This window comes from Ambystoma mexicanum, chromosome 1p (genome assembly GCF_040938575.1).
Source record: "Ambystoma mexicanum isolate Mex_15411 chromosome 1p, UKY_AmexF1_1, whole genome shotgun sequence".
NCBI lineage: Eukaryota > Metazoa > Chordata > Amphibia > Caudata > Ambystomatidae > Ambystoma > Ambystoma mexicanum.
In genome coordinates this window covers 1,383,841,351-1,383,859,685 of record NC_090921.1, presented here as the reverse complement: position 1 = coordinate 1,383,859,685, position 18,335 = coordinate 1,383,841,351, and the positions used below count along the sequence as shown (strand labels likewise).

Below are 18,335 nucleotides of genomic sequence, written 5' to 3'. Positions count from 1 at the left end.
AACAATGGATGGAAAAGGCCAAAGGAAGCCTTGATATAGGAAGGAAGAAATTGAAGAAAAAATATTCAGCCTACTGGTCATAGAGGAAGACCAGTTTTTCGTGTGTGTGTGTGAAGGGGCGTGGGGTGTGGGTGGGGGCAGTGTATTGGTGTGCGTGTGTATATATGTCTTTCTAGAAAGTCTGGGGCTTTCAATTGGATGTAATTTTGTGATTTTATGTGTTCAGATATATGCAATGAAGTGTATGTTTAATATTGAAATGTTGAAATTTTAACCATAACAATAAAAAATAAAATAAGACCACCCGATGGGTAAAAGCACCTACTGCAAAGTTCTAAGTGTAACCTGGTGATACATCCAGTTGCTGGTGAGATACTGGTACGTGTTTGATTGTTATGTGGACAGCCGTAGTCACCTCACATCACCACAAGAAAGAGGAAGCTGGGGACAAAAAGCAGGATATGGTTGTGTGGTGGGAGCAGCGGCAGGCCAAATTTAAAGGCCTGTAACAAAATCCACTGAGATGTGTTAAAAGAAATGGTGGACCACGCGCCTTACCATATTTGTGAGCTGTCTTCTGAGTAGAGTGATCAGACGTCCTTGTTTTGCCGGGACTGTCTGGGTATTTGCACCTCCGTCCCGGGGTCCCAAGACTTTTTTACGTTTAAAAGCCCTGTCCTGGGATATGGGGATCAGGTGGCAACCATCCCAGTTTTTTGGACGAATATCATGATTTTTGGCAAAAACCGGAATGGTAGCCACCTGATCCAAAATCCCAGACAGGTTTTTTAAACTTAAAATAGGCTCTGGACCCCGGCCCTGCAACATGACACAGGACAACCAGCCTACCCACATAGAAGTAGGACTACAGCTGTAGTCCCACTTCTATGTCAGTGGCCTGTCCCGGTTTTTTATTTTCAAAATCTGGTCACCCTACTTCTGAGTGGAATGCGTCCTTGCTGCACCAGTCCCATCTCTGCTTAGGTCCGCCTTTTGCAGACAGGGCTGGACTGGGAAATAAAAGAGGCCCTGGAAATAATTACTGGGAACCAAAAGAGGCCCTGAAAATAAAGTTCAAAGTGGCCCCAAATGACACATTTTCAGCAAGCCCAATGCTTTTCCTCTGAGAACATTTGGAAATACCACAGAAAAGAGGCCCAGGGTGCAGAGGCCCACCGGGAAATCTCCAGAGTTCCGTATAAGCCAGTCCACCCCTGTTTGCAGACAACCTGACACCTGTCCTGGCTATCCAACGTACAGTGGCAAAGACTGGATATGTTGCACAGGCAGAGACAGCAGCAAACAAGTGCACTCAGCAGACTGCACAGCACTGCACACTGGCCATAGAGACAAAACGCGTGAGCTTTGCGCACTGCAAATCATACAGACAAAAGCACACATGCCGAGTGTATATTGCCAAGTGTAAGCTATGACGTCAAATGCATGCAGGCCTGGTGTGCCTTACGAGCTAGGAACCATACCGGCGTATGCACTTCAGCGGAGAATACACTGCTAACTGTGAGCTTGGGTCCAATGCAGTGCTAGCTAGCTTAGTGTGCACTGCACATTGTTAATCATGGATTCACAGGCACTGCAGGCAGAGTCTGCATTGTAAACTGTAAACAGGGAGACAGCACACTGCATCCGAAACTGCAAAGTGTGCAACATGGAGTCAAAGGCGCTTTAGCAAAGTGTGCAACAAGGAGTCAAATGCGCTTTAGCAAAGTATGCATTATGCATTTCAGTCAGAGAACTGCCCAGTTTCCGAAATGGCAGGCTGAGAAACCTGCACTGGTGCCAATGTTAGATCGGCGTGCATTACAAATTGCAAAACAAGTAGACATTAGAACATTTTTCTGCATATGCACTGAATTTGTACATTTAGGCATTTCCGGCACACAAGAAGAAATGTATTAGACACAAACGGTGTATAGCTAACTGCTGTGACACTTGCACTGCAGGGAAATAGATGCGCATTGCAGACAGTGAGGCATTCCTAGAACCTTCATGCAAATAAGTGGTCTGCAATCAGTGCTTTAAGTGGGATTAGAAATCGGCGGGGGTTCTCGTTAGGGGGCGTGGCCTACATATGGCGTACTTAGGCCATGCCCCTTAACGAGAGACCTCCCTCACCTGACAGGAGCGGGGGGGGGGCTGGTAAAAGAAGTGGAGTGGGTGCACCAGCCTCTCCTTTTAAACAAAAGAAGGGAGTGGGTGCACCAAAGGTGTGACACCAGTGTGCCCTAGCTCGCACGCAGCAGGCAGCCCTTTCATTCAAGGAGCCGCGAGGTAGGCAATGCTTTACCACGGGCTCCGTGAATGAAAGGTCTCTCTACTGCTGATATTTCTGTACTCAGAAAGAGTGGGTGGCCTGGACTGCCCAGCTCTCCTTTTGTTTCCGAGTAAATAGTCATCACCCAGCATGAAGCAAAGACCACTGTCCATGTAGGACGGTAACCCTAGTCAGATCACAGCAATTTCTCAGCCAACCGCTGGCAAAGGCATGGCTAGTGCCAGGGTCAGAGCAGAGCCATGATACGGGCAGGCCTCAGTTCTGAAAGTGGTGCTGTTTACCATCCAGGTTTTGAAAATGTTTGATTATATTTATTTTATTGTCCAAACACGATCTAAGATGTCCAAAAGAAATGACTAGATTGCGTTTATCACATCATGTATCGTGTGGGCAATCGATAAGGATCAGCGGTCACATCCTTTGCTGCCCTTCCTGGGAATAGCTTGCTTTCTACTTTGAAAACAGGTGATGGGTTGAGTATCTCCTACTGTTTGTAGGTTGTAGGTTGCTAAACCAGTAGCAACAAAAGAAAATACCAACATGTTCACCCCCTGCACGTCCATAACACTCTTACATGTGACACAGCCACCATGCACACATTTATTTCTGGGTCAGGTCCAATGAACATCTCTATCTTGCAGTCAACCACGTAAAATGAACCGGAAAATGCACTGGGATCAGTAGTCTAGAGGGGACCTTTCTGCGGCTTGTCCATGTAGCACCATTGGCTGGTGCCATCCCTCAAACCCCGTCTATTCCCCCCAAAAAACACATACCTACGAAAATCATGGGGTTTCCACCAGACGCAGGCAACATTACAGCCACTAAGAACTGTTCGATTTCCTCCTCTCTCTCTACCAATGACTTTGCCTCATACTTCTCTAAAAATAAATCACCAAGCCCTCTTCGCATTTTCTCCACACCCTCCTCTCCCTCTCCATCTTACTTTTCCACCACCGAAATTCTATCCATCCTTCGCTCTGCCAACCCGTGCTGCACTCCAATAGACCCCTTTTCACCACAAATTGTTAAGGATCTTTCCCACCTTTCGCCGCCACTCACCTATCCTCCTTATTCAACCTATCTCTCTCAAATGGTGCCTACCCAGTCTCTACCAAAACAGACAGTCATAGCTCTCCTTAGGAAACCAACTATTGACCGCGAAACCCCTTCTTTTATAGACCTCTCTCGCTCCTTTTCAATCACTCTAATGTCTTCAACTGTATAGTGAACTAACTCAAAGTACTCAAGGTACTCAGACGTACTGACACCCTCCAATCTGGCTTTGGGTTCAAACACCCCTCTTAGTGTTCAACCACATCAACAATTCGCTTCCCATTGCCCACCATTCACACCTATACTCCATTCACATTCTTTTAGACGTTTCATATCCCTTTGACACTGTTGATCACCCCTCCCTCATTTAAACTCTTTCCCTTCTTGGCTTTAAGGACCACATACTCAACTGGGTGTCCTCCTACCTCCTTGGCCAATCCTTCTTCATCTCATGGGACTCTAGCGCCTCCTCCCCTCACCCTTTATAATGGGTGCTTCTCAAGGATCAGTCCTAGGCCCCCTTTTCTCCACCCTGCAAAGCTCCGCCAGTGGCAAACCTATTTCCTCCTTTGGCTTAAACCTTCACTGATGGTACTTAGATATTCTTCTCTGTCCACTCCATCACCCGGCAATCTCCGAATACATAACCATCTGCGTAACCACCATCCAACACTGGACGCATATAGGCTGCCTCAGACTCAATTCTTCCAAGATGAAAGTAATCTTTCTCCCTGACTCCAGCATCAACGCCTCACTCCCCTGTGCCATTTCTTTCACCCGCTTTCATTCTCACCCCCCTATCCCTGCAACCTTGGGAATCTCTTTGACAGCATCCTGAAACTCTACCAGTTCACCACGTCCACTGCAGCCAGCTTCCACTTCCGAGACATATGAAAAACCTGCCCATTCCTCACGCACCGCTGAACTAAACACCTCATCTCTGCTCTTGCGCTCAGCAAGCTGGACTACTGTATGAGCCTACTTCTTGTTCTACTCTTTTTTTGCTGCCCTCGCCAAAGGCCTCTATGTTGCAAAGCACACCTTTTTCTAGATCAACAGGTCCTCCCCCACCTCTATCTACCCCCACCATGCTGGAAGGCTCTCCTTGCAACATCGCTCGCTCTTTAAATTCCTGCTACTCGTCTAAAATTCCGTCCATGGTGTTGCCACCCATTGCCTCGCTGAGTGCGTCTCACTGCACTCTCCCTCTCAAACCTTCTGCTCCTCTTCTTTTCACAACCAGTCTGCCTCCCCACATGCTGCCTCCTGCTTTCACTCCTTTACTCTACTTGCCCCATAACACTGCAATGCTTGCACCCTGGTGATCAAAGTCACCTCCTCAGTGGGCTCATCAAAACGAGGTTCTAGCAATGGAAGGAGATCCCCAGCCCACACCGGACCCTCTTATCCAAACTAACCTCCAAACCCGCCAATCCTGCCATCTGCTCTCACAAACACCCTATTTAATTTGTAAATATGTAAATACTGGCCTCAGGCTCTAAGTGTTAAAAAAAGGTATAATGCCCTCCAGAGCCTATCCAGGGTCTTCGTATTCTTACGGCTTCACCACCTGGTGTACGTCATGCAATCCAGCAAAGGCACTTTACCCCAGGACTACCTCTGTGCTCTGTAATTGCCTGATTTGTAAGTCATTTAAAGAAATACAAATAAATCCAAATTCTGTTGATGTCATGTCAGATACATGTATGCACTAGGCATAGAGACAACAGGCAGGGAACGGGTCTGCCTGCAGACTCTGGGGGGAAGGAGCGTTTCTGGGACTATTTTCTTTAAATCCTTTGTTCACTGCGCTGTCTATATCATTTCTAACTTGTTTCCGGTTTGTTTCCACTGTCCACTTTTGAGACCTCTTCCATCCTTACCCCTTTTTATTCTTTCCCCACGGTTTCCCCCTTCCCTTTCTACTCTTCCCATATGGTGGCCACAGGGTGGTATGAAACGCTACACAAGAAACGTTCATACATAAAATTAGAATTCACAATTCTATTTCATGAATGCCTTCTCTAGCATGCATTCCATCACAACTACTGCAAATAGAGGGCATTCTTCCCACCCTTCCAACAGCTCTGCGCGCAGCCCATTTGGCCGCGCGCAGGGATTCGCGATTCAGCTCACAAGTATAGGCGTTCATTATGTCTCTGAAGGGAGATCTGTTCCCGAAACCGTCATTCATCTTGATGCCCCAACAGCCACGGCTAATTCATTTAAATGAAAGTGAAACATTATGTAAATCACCACTAATGACCATTCCTCGTTACTAATGATCTGAAGGCCTGGTGTGTGCTGAGTGAAACAAATGGACTTACTTTGGCTTTGGAAGTGGCTTTAATTGTCCAAATGCAGTCCACCGGTTGGCCTGGCTTCGTTTTCTCTTCTTGCTCCACCTGACTGGAGCGTATCAGACCGTCCGCTCCCGCCATCTCAAACTGGCAATCTAAGGAGAACAAAAAGCTTCATGTCATAACCAGGGCACTGTACAGGGGATTATAAATATCACAAGTAAAGTGTGAATGTAATACTAGACCTGGGATGGGATTTAGAATGCCCCCGAGGTAGGTAAAGTCTGGATCTGAAACAGAAAAAAAGATGAAACGTTGAAGTCAACCAACCTTATGAGTTCCACCAAGCTTTTCTTCAACCGTTGTTGAAGCGGCCATGTTCAAAAGGTTGAAATGCTAAGGCAACTGACTACAGAGAGGTCTGCCACGTGAGGCTCCCCAGATATTTTGCCCTACAACTTCCATGATCCTTCAGCATTGACTATATTGATTGCGCTTAATGGAAAATGTGGTCAAAAACCTCTGGAACGCCAAACTTACCAGACCTCATAAAACAGAATATCGGAGGCTTTCAGTGACATCTTAGATGGAAGAAACATGTGCGAGAATGTAGACATAGACAAAATATTCACAAGAACTTCTCATGAGCATTAGTTCAGTGCCAAGTATAACTTCAGTCTTTTTAACAGCACAAAGGTACAATATTTAAAGATTTGTTTTAGTGTTGTATTTGATGTACAGGCCTAGCACCCCTTTCTCATCTTACTCCTACATCCTGTCCCCTTTCCTCCATACTTTTGGAACATTCCATCCTTCGGGACAGGACCGGAGCACTTTGAAGCATCAAAAAACGACTTTGTGAGCGTCTTTTATTTTTACGCAGGGCCACAGCACGTGGCTGTTTCCCCGCCTTCCTGAACTCTGCCCTGCGCATCGCCTTTCAGTCCTTTTCTTTGCATTGTCGGGTTCGGACGCATTTGCATTGTGGGGATTTTTTTGTCTTTTCCCACTTGTCCTTCATCTTCCTGCTCTGGTTCCACAGTCTTCTTAACCTCCTTCTATACTAGAGCGTCAGGGATTTGTGTCCTGTTATTTGTGCGAACGTTGCTTTGCTATGGCAGATCCCCATTCTCTCTGCATGAAGTGCTTGGGCCCAGAACATCGCTGGGACTTTTGTCTCTACTGCGACTCATAGTCTGTCCGAGCACTCCAGCGTAGGCTCGTCAGGTGGGAGGACGTTTTTCAAAGGCTACCTCGTCCTCATTTACAGCAGTCCATCGACAAAAAAAGGAAGCGTCCGGCCAGGGGACTCCTTCCCGGGGTCTTCTGGCTCTGGGAGGGGTCCAAGTGGCTCTTCTACCAGGGTTCTGCCTGAGGTATCCCGAAAGGGATCTCACCTGGATACCAGAGTTTCCTCCAAGGTTCCCTGCCATGGGACTAAAACTGCTGGAGTTTCCTCTGAGGTTTACCTTCTGGGAACTAAAATGAAGGCCAGGATTTCTGGGGCAACTTCAACCGGGGGTATTCCTGAGGTTTCCCAGTCTGGGACTAAATGTACCAGGGACAGTTTCGAGGTTTCCTGTAAAGTGACTAAAAATACTGCAATCACTCCCGAGGATCCCCAAATAGGGGCTAAAATCAAAACCAGCAGGGGCCCCGTTTTAGGACTCTGGCTACCAGGTGTCAACCTAAGCTTTCCCACAAGGAATCTTGTGGTCATACCGGTGCTGCTGAGGGGGCAAAGAAGGAGGGCAAAGGCATAGGAGTGGGTGCGTAATGCAAATGCTGAAGTCATTCTGGTGGCTGACAACCTCAGTCTGTGGAGAATGCTTTTGGAGTACCAGGATTGTATCCCAGAGGGCAGGCTGCAAGATTTTAAAGAGGCCCTATCTGACACTAGGGTTCTGGCTCAGGACCTGTTGGAGGCCGTGGCCCAGAATGTGGAAACGTCCGCTCAGAAGGTTCAGGACAAAGTACTCGACCTCCCCTTTGAAGGGAAAGAGCTTTTCCACTCCTACACCGACGAGGAACTCAACAAGACAAAAGCAAGCACATTGATGGCTAAATGTTTGTCAGTCCTAGCAAAGCAGCCTCCAGCTAAAGCAGCTTATAAACAAAGGCCGGGGACCCAAACAAGATCCTTTTTAGGTATTAGAGGCTTCTGGGAGCGTTGAGTGTGTCAAGCCAAAGGCTCCTATGGTGGGCGACCAAGAAAGCAGCAGAGACAGGGTGGCCAGTTTTTCTCTCGGTCCTCAGACTCTTTCTCTGTGACAGGAGCTCTCACCCCCAATAAATCATCCAAATGATGTTTCCATCAATGACACGAGACTCCAGTGGGAGGACGTATATTGTGTCATCTGGAGGAGTGGAAGAGCAAAACAGAAAACTGATGGGTTTTGTCTGTCATCCAAACTGGCTTCTGGCTCCCCCTTCCTCATACCCAACCATCTCACACTCCTCTTCCGCAAACTGGGTCTCCCTACCTCAGAGCAGAATTACAGAAATTCTTGAACCCCAGAGCAGCGGAACCTGTTCCCTTGAGGGAGCAAGGGGATGGCTATTAATCCTGTCTGTTTACAGTGCCCAAACCCAACCAGGCTGGCATGCGCTCTATCCTAGACCTCTCCAGCTTCAACCTTTTCCTTCCCCAAGAGAAATTTAAGATGATCACGCCCAGCCAGATAAGGTCCCCCCTCCACAAGTGCGATTGGCTCAGTGTGGTAGATCTCAGGACGCTTATATGCACCTTCTTATTTGGGCACCACATCAGAAATACCTTCAGTTTTCTGTGGGAACGGAACATTTCCATTATCGAGGGCTACGGTTTAGTCTCAGTTCGGCACTGCGTGTCTTTGCGAAGATAATGGCGGTCATTGTAGAGTTCCTCAGGCTGCAGGGAGTTCATGTCTATCCATATTTAGATGATTGGCTTCGGCAGAGTCCTTGCCCCCAGACTGCAGCAGTCAATCTCCAGTCTCTTCTCCAGCTCATGTTCCAACCGGATCTCTGCAGCATCTAACAACTCGGCTGAACTCTTTAAAATCTGCAAGGAACTGGCCAATCCTGCTGCAGTCTCTACCTCTCCTGTCCCTCCCCAGGCCCTCTGCACGTCACTGGCTTCTCACTTCATTTCCAAAACTCAGGACATCCTGTCCTCACTCTCCTCCTATCAACTCCCTCCCTCTATCCCCTGCTCTTCCTCTGGCATTTCTGCTGCCACCCCCCTCCCTCCCTCTCTTCCGTTCCCCTTTTTTCTGCAGACAAGGTTTCTCGAAAAGCCCGATCTATGAAAGTCTCGTCAAAACAGGTTCACCCCTGTTCCTACAAAACTATCAAGGACCACATCGACTCCCTGGCCCCTGCCCTGGCTGATTTCTGCAATCACTCCTTCACCACTGGAGTCTTCCCATCCCCCTGAAGCACTCCCTTGTGCACACTCTTCGTAAGAAACCCTCTGCTGACCCCTCCTGCCTGGCTAACTATCGCCCTATCTCCATCACTCCCTTCCTGGGGAAGCTCCTGGAGAAATTGGCCATCTCCCATCTTAATCTCCACACCAAATCTGTTGGTTGTCTTTATGACCATCAGTCTGGCTTCAGGGCTGCCAGAAGCATGGAAACTGCTCTCCTGAACATCCGTGAAGACCTTCTCTCCAACCTTGACTCCAACACCCCGTCTGTCCTTATCTTGCTTGATCTCTCTTCTGCCTTTGACACTGTCAACCACGCCATCCTGCTCAACCGTCTCCGTGATAACCTCTGTATCACTGGACAGGCTCTGGCGTGGCTGACTTCTTTCCTCTCCGACTGACCCTCCCAGGTCCAACTTGGGTCCTTCCTCTCTGATATCTTTCTCGCTACCTGTGGCGTCCCCCAGGGTTCTAACCTCTCTCCTTGGCTGTTCAACCAATACCTGGCACTCCTTGCCCACCGCATCGCCGCTCTCTGCCCAAATTTTGCAGATGATACCCAGCTCATTTTCAGGCTACCCTCGGCCTCCTCCTCTCCTTCCCTCATCTCTGACTGTCTTTCTGCTATCCAGGAGTGGTGTGCCGCCAATGACCTCTGCCTTAATGCCAGTAAGACCGAGATTCTACTCATCAGCACTCCCTCTCCCTCCTTCCATTCAGCTTTCTGGCCGGCCTCTCTTGGCCTTCTTCCTGCTCCCACCTGCAAGGCTAAAAACCTCGGGGTCATCTTCGACTCCACACTCTCCTTCTCTCCTCACATCTCCAACGTCTCTAAGAAGTCACACTACCAGCTGCACCTCCTCAGAGGTATTCTACCTCTCCTCTCCTTCCCCCATAAGCTTACCGTCTCCGGAGCCCAGGTTCTCTCTAAGTTGGACTATTGCAACAGCCTCTATTTAAATCTGCCTGCCTCTACTCTCCGCCCTCTGCAACTTATCCTAAACAGGACTGCAAGACTTGTCCTTGGCCTCAAGCCCAGGGATCGTATCTCTCCAGGACTGAAATCTCTGCTCCCGGGGCTGCAAGGATTAAGTTCAAAACCCTCTGCATTATCCATAAGGCCTTCTGGGGCCTGGGGCGCATTACCTTCACCTCTCTCTTCCTAAATACCTTCCTTCTCGGGCTCTTCGCTGATCTACCTCCAGCTCCGTCAGGGTTAGCCGCTTCTCCAAGCAACGAGCTGGTGGTCAATTTCTCTCCTCGGCTGGGGCCTCCCTCTGGAACAGCCTTCCTGCCTCCCTGAAACTTGAGGAGAACCATCTCCGGTTCCAGAAACATCTCAAACCTTCCTCTTTGCTTCTGCTTTCTCTGCCTGCTGAAATTCCTGCCAATTCTGCACTGGTTACCTGGCCACCCTTTCTGATCTTTGGCCAGGTCCCGCCTTTGCACACCTCCCCATCCTCCATGGCAACCCCCTGCACTTAGGGACTGGTTCTGTATCCCTTCAGTCCCCTTCCAGCACTTATGTCTGCTCTTACCTTACACTTGCCACTATCAGGCCGTTTTATTTATCGTATTTATTCTTCTTTCCCATGTACTGCACTTTCCCCTTTCCCTTCCCCCTGGCACTCTACTCTTTGTCCCTACCTTCGCACTTGCGCGATCTGATTGACACCTGGCCTAGTAGGATCGTTGTCTGTCTTCCACTGGTTTCCCCTCCCTTGCCTCGTCGCGCCTTGAAACACTTGTGTATAGGCGCGTTATATATGCCATATCATATCATAACTGTTGGTGAATTGGTGGAAATCGTCTATGACGGTGGCTCAGGACCTGATATTTCTAGGTTTCTGTTGGGATACTGTCAGTGCCAGGGTTTTCCTAACAAAGGACAGAACTGCAGATTTGTCAACCACGTGACATCTTTTTCTAAGGTCCTCCCAAAGGTCAGCCTGGTGGTTCCAAAGACTCCTGGGCCTCATGCGTTCTACTTCTGCCTCTTGCAAGACTCAAAATGAGGTGCACACAGCTAGCGCTTCAGAGCTGCTAGTCCCAAGCTTTGGACCCAGACTCCAAAATGATAATGATCCCATCTTCCATGATGTTGGATCTTTGATGGTGGACAACCACCAACAACCTCTCAGTGGGAACCTCCTTCCAGGAGCCTTTACCACACACCACAATCACAAATGACTCCTCCCTTCTGTGGTGGGGAACTACGTTGGGTCATCTCGAAGCCTACAGTCCGTGGATACCCCAAGACAGGATATCTCATATCAACTACCTAGAACTCTTGGCAGTTATCCTGTGATTGAAAGCTTTCCAGCCTTCCATCATTAACAAGGTAGGGCAAATTCTAAAAAACAATTCTGTGGCTATGTTCTACGTGAACAAACAGGGGGCACCAGGGCGCCTCCTCTGTTTGATCTAGCTGTCCAGATTTGAAATTGGGAAGTCCAACACAATGTCTGGTTACAGGCAGTGCACATTCTGGGATGAGACAATGCTGCTGCAGATTCCCTGAGCTGCAGGTCTATAGCGAATCACAAGTGGGAAGTGAACAGCGAGGTTCTCGCCAAACATTTTCAGATATGGGGCACTCCGATGGTGGTCCTCTTAGCGACAGCAACCAACAGGAAACTGCCACTCTATGCCTCCAGGGATGTCTCGGAGCATCTTCCTTGGGGGATGCCCTCGAGATTCTGTGGGACAACATGAAGGCTTCTGCCTTTCCTCCTCTGCCGTTGATACATTGTTTGCTCTAAAAGCTCAGGAGTGCCTCCAACTGCACTCACCTGTTCATAGCTCCTTGGCGGCCAACCAGGTTCTGGTTCTCTGAGCTTCAGCACCTATCAATATGCGACCCAATCAGGTTACCGCAGATCCCCAATCTCCTGCACCAGAGCAATCACCAGGTGTAGCAACCCTAACTACAATCCTTCAAATTGGCAGCCTGGTGCCTGAGTTCAAGGCCTTAGTGCAGTTTAACCTCTCAGAGGATAATATGCGCATTATCCAGGCGGCATGTAAGCCTTCCACAAGAGCGCAGTACAAAAGTAAATGGCTTTGTTTTTGTCATTGGTGTCTTGCTAAACAGCGTGATCCTCTGCATGCTTCTATTGACTGTGTCTTGTCATTCATATTGGACCTTGCAGCATCTGGCATCCACGTCTTATCATGCAGAACCTATCTGTCAGCCATTGCAGCTTATCTTTCAACAGAATATTACCCTTTTTCTCTAGCAAACCCAGTAATCAAGAGGCATTTCGCAGGTCTCCTTCACCTCTTTCCGCCGGTCAGGCCTCCTCACCCAAAATGGGAACTAAACGTGGTTCTTACCGCTCTGTGTCACAAGTCATTCGAACTACTGGCCAATACGGGCTCCAGTTTTTCTCCTGAAAGTGGCCTTCTTAATTGCAGTTACAACTGCTAGAAGAATAAGTGAGCTACAAGCTCTCTCTGTCGAACACCTGTTCCTGACCTTTCACAAGGATAAAGTTGTGCTTTGCACTCACCCTTCTTTCCTTCCAAACATTGTCTCGGCGTTCCACATAAACCAGTCAATCTCTCTCCCGGTTTTCTTTCCGGACCCAGTCTCGGATGCGGAAAGAGTATTCCATAACCTAGAAGTCAGAAGAGCTCTGAAGTTTTATCTTCAAAGAACAAGTAATTTCACAAGCTCCCCACAACTATTTTGTTACGTTCAGCGACCCAAAAGGGAAACCGGCTTCAAAAGCTTCAATTTCACGATGGATAGCTTTGCATATCTCAGAGGTTTATACAGTTCAAGGCCTTCAGGCCACAAAGGGTGTTCATTCACATTTGGTCTGAGTCAAAGCGGCTGCTGTTGCCTTCCAGAAATATGTCCCTTGGGAGTCCATAGCCAAGGCTGCTACGTGGGCTTCTCCCTCGGCTTTTGTAACAGTATTGCCTTGACCTGAGCTCCCAGGTTGAGGCCCAGTTTGGCCAGGCAGTTCTTAAAAACCTATTCTATTAAGGGTCATTTCCATCCTCCCGTTTATTTGGTTAGTGCTTGGGAATCTCCCCAAAGTATGGAGGAAAGGGGACGGGACATAGGAGTGCAACAAAGTTAAACACTGTAGTGACTAACTTACTCCTAGTCCATAGTCCCCTTTCCTCCATACGCCTGCCTGCCTTCCTGCCTTCCCCTCTATAAGGTTTCCTCTATTTGCTAATGGTCCTTCGACTTTGGCGATAGAGAAGGTCTAAGGGCGATGCGCAGGGAGGAGCACAGGAAGGTGGGGTTACAGCCATGTGCTGTGGCCCCGCGTAAAAATAAAAGAAGGACAAAAAATTGTTGTTTGATGGTTCAACGTGCTCCGGTCCCATTCGGAAGGACGGAATGTCACAAAAGTATGGAGGAAAGGGCACTATGGACTAGGAGTAAGGTAGTCACTACGGTGAGTAATTTTGATATTTCTTTTAATTTTTCAACTCCTCATTCGCTTTCTTAATAACTTTTTTTTCAAAATCTAATTTTATTGGCTTTTTGTCAATAATGAGCCAGGCATTGGAACAGTTTACAGCATGTCATGTAGTGTAACACATAAAAACAAAAAAAACTCCTAACCCTTCTCAACCTCACCCTCTCACTGCCCCCCAGCATCACGGATTGGGTAAAACTAGTGAAAAAAGAAAAGAAAACCATACATATAATCTATCATAAAGTCTGATTCCCTCCGTTTAGTGGGTTATTTCCCATATTTAGTAAAAACGGGTAGCCAAATCTCTTTGAGCCTCATCTTCGACATAACATATGTTAGGTATTCCATATCGTAAATTGACCTAACTTTCTGGTCCCATTATTTCTCTGCAGGTGTTCTATTTCGTTTCCACATCTGTGCTACACAGCACATGGGAGCCACCAACAGGATGCGCACCATGTCTTCCACCTCATCTTCCTCATACACACCGAACAACATCCACCATGGTGTGAGGCGTCGCGTGATTCCATCAATCCCCTCAATCCAAGAAAGAACCTTCCCTCAGTATATTTGTATAGGGGAAAACCCCCACCACATATGATTATAATCTGCATTTAGGCGGCAGCATCTCCAACAGCGAGAGTCTGCCCCAGAGTACAGCCCAGCCAAAATGGCAGGTGAGTGATGCCAGCAGTGTATGAGCTCCATCGCCTGCATCCTATACTGTAGGGACACTGAGAAATGTGAGACCCTCCTGCACATGGTAACGCATAGGTCATCCGTTATTTCCTTCTGCAAGTCTATTTCCCATGTTTTCCTGGCTTTAAAGCAATGAATAGGTTCTGCCTGGATCAACGTCTTGTAGATGTTTGCTATTTGGCCCCTAGGTACAGTATTCTGCAGGATGACTTGCTCAAAGGTGTTAGGCCTCTCCTTAAAGTGTCCCCCATGTCGGGTCATTGAGTGACCCCATGAGTTGAAAATACCGAAAGGGAAAGAGCTTATCAATGCAAAGGCACTCCTCAAATCTGCTGAGAGATATGAACTTCCTATCCTCCCATAAGTGCCCAACAATTTCAATGTTGGTACGGAGCTGGGTTTAGCAAAGGCTAAGCCCAGCTCCGTACCAACATTGAAATTGTAAGAATTTAGCTATTAGATACAGCTGAGGAGTGAGGGCCATGTTGATAGCCTCATGTACCTCCACCTTCTTTCCATATTGACCAAAACACCTCAAGCATTGGGTGTTTCACAACTCTATTAGGGATCTCCTTCTGGGGCACCCAAAGCAACTCACCCAGTGTTACTGGGCTTAATATCATGTTGTCCAACTTCACCCACTGTCCTTGAGAGCCCGCATCCAGGTGGTCAATCATTATACGCAATTGGACCTCCCAGTAGTATGCCTCCAGATCTGGGAATCCAAACCCTCCCTCGTCCCCTTGGAGCGTGAGTACCCTGTACACTATTCTAGGTCTAGCCCTGGTCCACAAAAATGTCAGAACTCTCCTTTTAACAGACTCTCAGAAGAAGGATGGTAGAACTATAAAGAGCATCTGGAAACAAAAAAAGAAATTTCGGGAACATCACCATTTTAATACAGTTCAACCGCACCATCCAAGATAGATTTAGCCTGGCCCAGTGATCCAGATCCACCTGTGCCTTATCCCAAAGCGGGGGAAAGTTCTCAACAAAAAAGCTACCCGGGATCCCTTGGTATCACCACCCCGAAATACCTGAACCATCCAAGTGGACGCGAAAACCCAGTTTCCTCAAATAATCCCCATCCGAGAAGTCCCAGGGTCGCACCGGATGAGCCACTGATTTTCCAACCCGATAACTATCTGTATCTGGTCAAGCCAATAATTATATTGTTTAAAGCTAAACAGAAAAACATCACTTTAAAACTGATATTTCTGCACTGACATAAAGCAAGAAAAACAGATATCATATGGCTTCACATATGGCCAGCATGGAAAACAAATCAAAACAGACAAAGTAATGTACTCCCAACTTTGAAATACGCTTCAAGCTCTACGCGTTTCGGGGAATAACCCCTTCTTCAGGAGCAGAAGATCTGCAAATACAGATATATATAGAATGAACACTCATAACATCGCTTACTCAAGATTTCAACTGCCTAAACAGATTCTACTGAAGCTATGCATTAAATGTCATGTCTACACACAAATCCAAAAGAAGTTATACATGATCATGTAAAGTGGTAGCATAATCACAGTAATGAAACTTGTGTCACTCCAAAGGAAAACCTCAAAGTGAATTATACCTAAGTAATAAAACATGTTTATGTACCTTATAAAGAAAGTAACGCCAAAAAATGTTAAGTGTGCGTCTGTGCACAGCGTGCACAGAGACCAGAATCCCTGCGGAAACTCCTTCTGTCGTCTTCAAAACAGTGCGGTTAAAGAACCCTAAAATGTCAAAACATATAAACACCAAATGAACAAACTAAACTAAAAAAAACTAAAGACTGAATTGAAACCATAATCAAGTGCACCTAAATCAAACCAACGGCCCATCCGTGCAAAACAAAAATCACCAAAATCAAAATACACCTACTGCCACCACCTCTATTGAAACCTCTAAATTAAAATCACCCCACCTTAAGGAAAACCAAGCCTGTGAATCTAACCAAACCTCCACAGTGATATATTTACCTATGGCATATTCCTGCCAACCTATCACAGTGTATTAACTTCAGATTATTGCAGGGCGTGATAAATACTGCATCAAACGTGAGGCATCCTGCATTTTGTAGAATCGTACTGTGAAACTAATAAAATTGAACACTTAATATCCCTTTAAACACAATACACCTCTCACATTAAAAAACCGCCCAAAGGACCAAACCTTACCTTATGAGACTCCCCGTTCCACGTTAAAGTAGACCGGCTCTCCTCGCATTCACCCACACCGCTTCCAAACCGCGTATGCAGTTTTTAACGTTATTTATGCTGGTTCCGAGTGGTCACATGACAAAGTCACATGACCCTCTGATAATCAGCAATACTATCGGGTGATGCCGACTCCGTATGCTTCTAAATGCGCGCAGAAAAAGAAAACCTGCCCGCAAAAAGAAGTTAAAGTCTGCTACTGCATGTAATCGGAAAATAAAGATCACTTTAAGAATAAACACCAAAAGCAAATGAAAAAATAAAGACTGCATGTTACCTAGCCCTACATGCACGCACATTTAAAAAAAACAATGGAATGATAAAACCTAACAAAAAATTAACAACAAAGTGCCAATAACAATCGAAATGATAACCGCTCACCTAAATAGTGCCGAAACACAAAACAAGGGGAGGGGGGAAAAAAAGGAGAAGAACAAGTCTCCAATGAGGAACCAACATAGAAGAAAGACTCAAAATATTTTTTTTTATAAACTAATGCATTAACAAAATACTACTCAACTACTAATCATAAATAAAATACCTAGAGAAAAACGCAATACAAAACAAAATTCATAGTGACTAAAATAAACCAATATATACCCAACCAGGGAAATTAAAACCTAGGAGCTGAACACCTACAAACTCGTGCTGATCTTGAACTAACAAACCACCAACTCATACATTCACCTCGAAGGAATCACCCAGTATACAACTCTGGGAGCAAACAAACCACTACGTGAGACCTAGACCTCATCTATTTATACATATTTAGAGACATGAACCTTTTTCCTTTTCCAACCATACCAATTCTCCTAAATAAAACAATTCAAGGAGAACTCCTCATTGAGACCTCTTGGAGATACAGTATCCAAGAGGTCAATCCAAAACATCTCTCTCTGAGACAACATTCTCGTGAAGTCACCTCCTCTAGGGGGTTTCTTCACCACCTCCAAAACATTAAACCTTAATTGCGCAATAGTGTGTCTGAACAATTTAAAATGTCTAGCTACTGAAGATTTTACATTATTACATCTGATATGGGATTTATGCTCAGTCAATCTTTCACGAGCCGATCTGGCTGTCTGTCCAATATACATCAACCCACACGGGCACTTAATGCTATATATCACCCCTATGGATCTGCATGTGGCAAAATCTCGAAGCTTAATTTTCGTACCCGTATGTGGGTGAAGAATATGTTCTCCTTTAGCCACATTATTGCAGTGACTGCTTGTCAAACAAGGGAATGTACCCCACCCATGCCTCTAGACCAGACCTATGCAGCCTTTGCCTCTCTAGATCTTTTGCACTACAATTCCCATCAGCATAGTAATACTCTAAAACATAGGTTCATACACAACATACCGGGTGGGAGAAAAATCAACAGAAGGGTGACATGTCATTATATCGATGCTAGATTAATCAGGCTTGCTTTATGTCAGAAGTAATGTCAATATGAGCACACCTAATTCACAGAAAAAAGATACAAACTTTTGGAAAATAATTTTAAACAGTTGTGGGTGCTGAGGAGGAATACACGCCCTGACACTGGAGCCTGTGTTAAACATAAAACCAAAAAATGTCTAAACTTAAAGACACTCCCGTCCCCTGCACACCTTACATGCTGAAATAAATCAGTCAGTTTTCAAAACATTTACACTTTTATATACAGAAATGTCAAGTTAGAACGTAAATAACAAAATCTATTCACTTGAATCAAGAAAAACAGATATCATATGGCTTCACATATGGCCAGCATGGAAAACAAATCAAAACAGACAAAGTAATGTACTCCCAACTTTGAAATACAGTTTCAAGCTCTGGGTGGGCCAGTAAGGTCACTGTCAAAAAGTACAATGTGAAAATGTGAGGGTCTAAAAGGACAGAAAGCAGAAAAGTAAGAGATTGATGGGAAAAAAG

General features: G+C 46.3%; 1 protein-coding gene across 1 annotated transcript in view; it reads right to left on the bottom strand.

Moving 5' to 3' along the window:
* Window positions 1-18,335, bottom strand: part of NETO2 (neuropilin and tolloid like 2) — a 530,310-nt gene that overhangs the window by 220,606 nt on the left and 291,369 nt on the right. The window contains exons 5-6 of the mRNA XM_069607060.1: window positions 5,895-5,939; window positions 5,677-5,804 (exon numbers count right to left, since the gene is read on the bottom strand). Of these exons, the coding sequence (XP_069463161.1) occupies window positions 5,677-5,804; window positions 5,895-5,939 (173 nt within the window). The remainder of the gene's footprint in view (window positions 1-5,676; window positions 5,805-5,894; window positions 5,940-18,335) is intronic.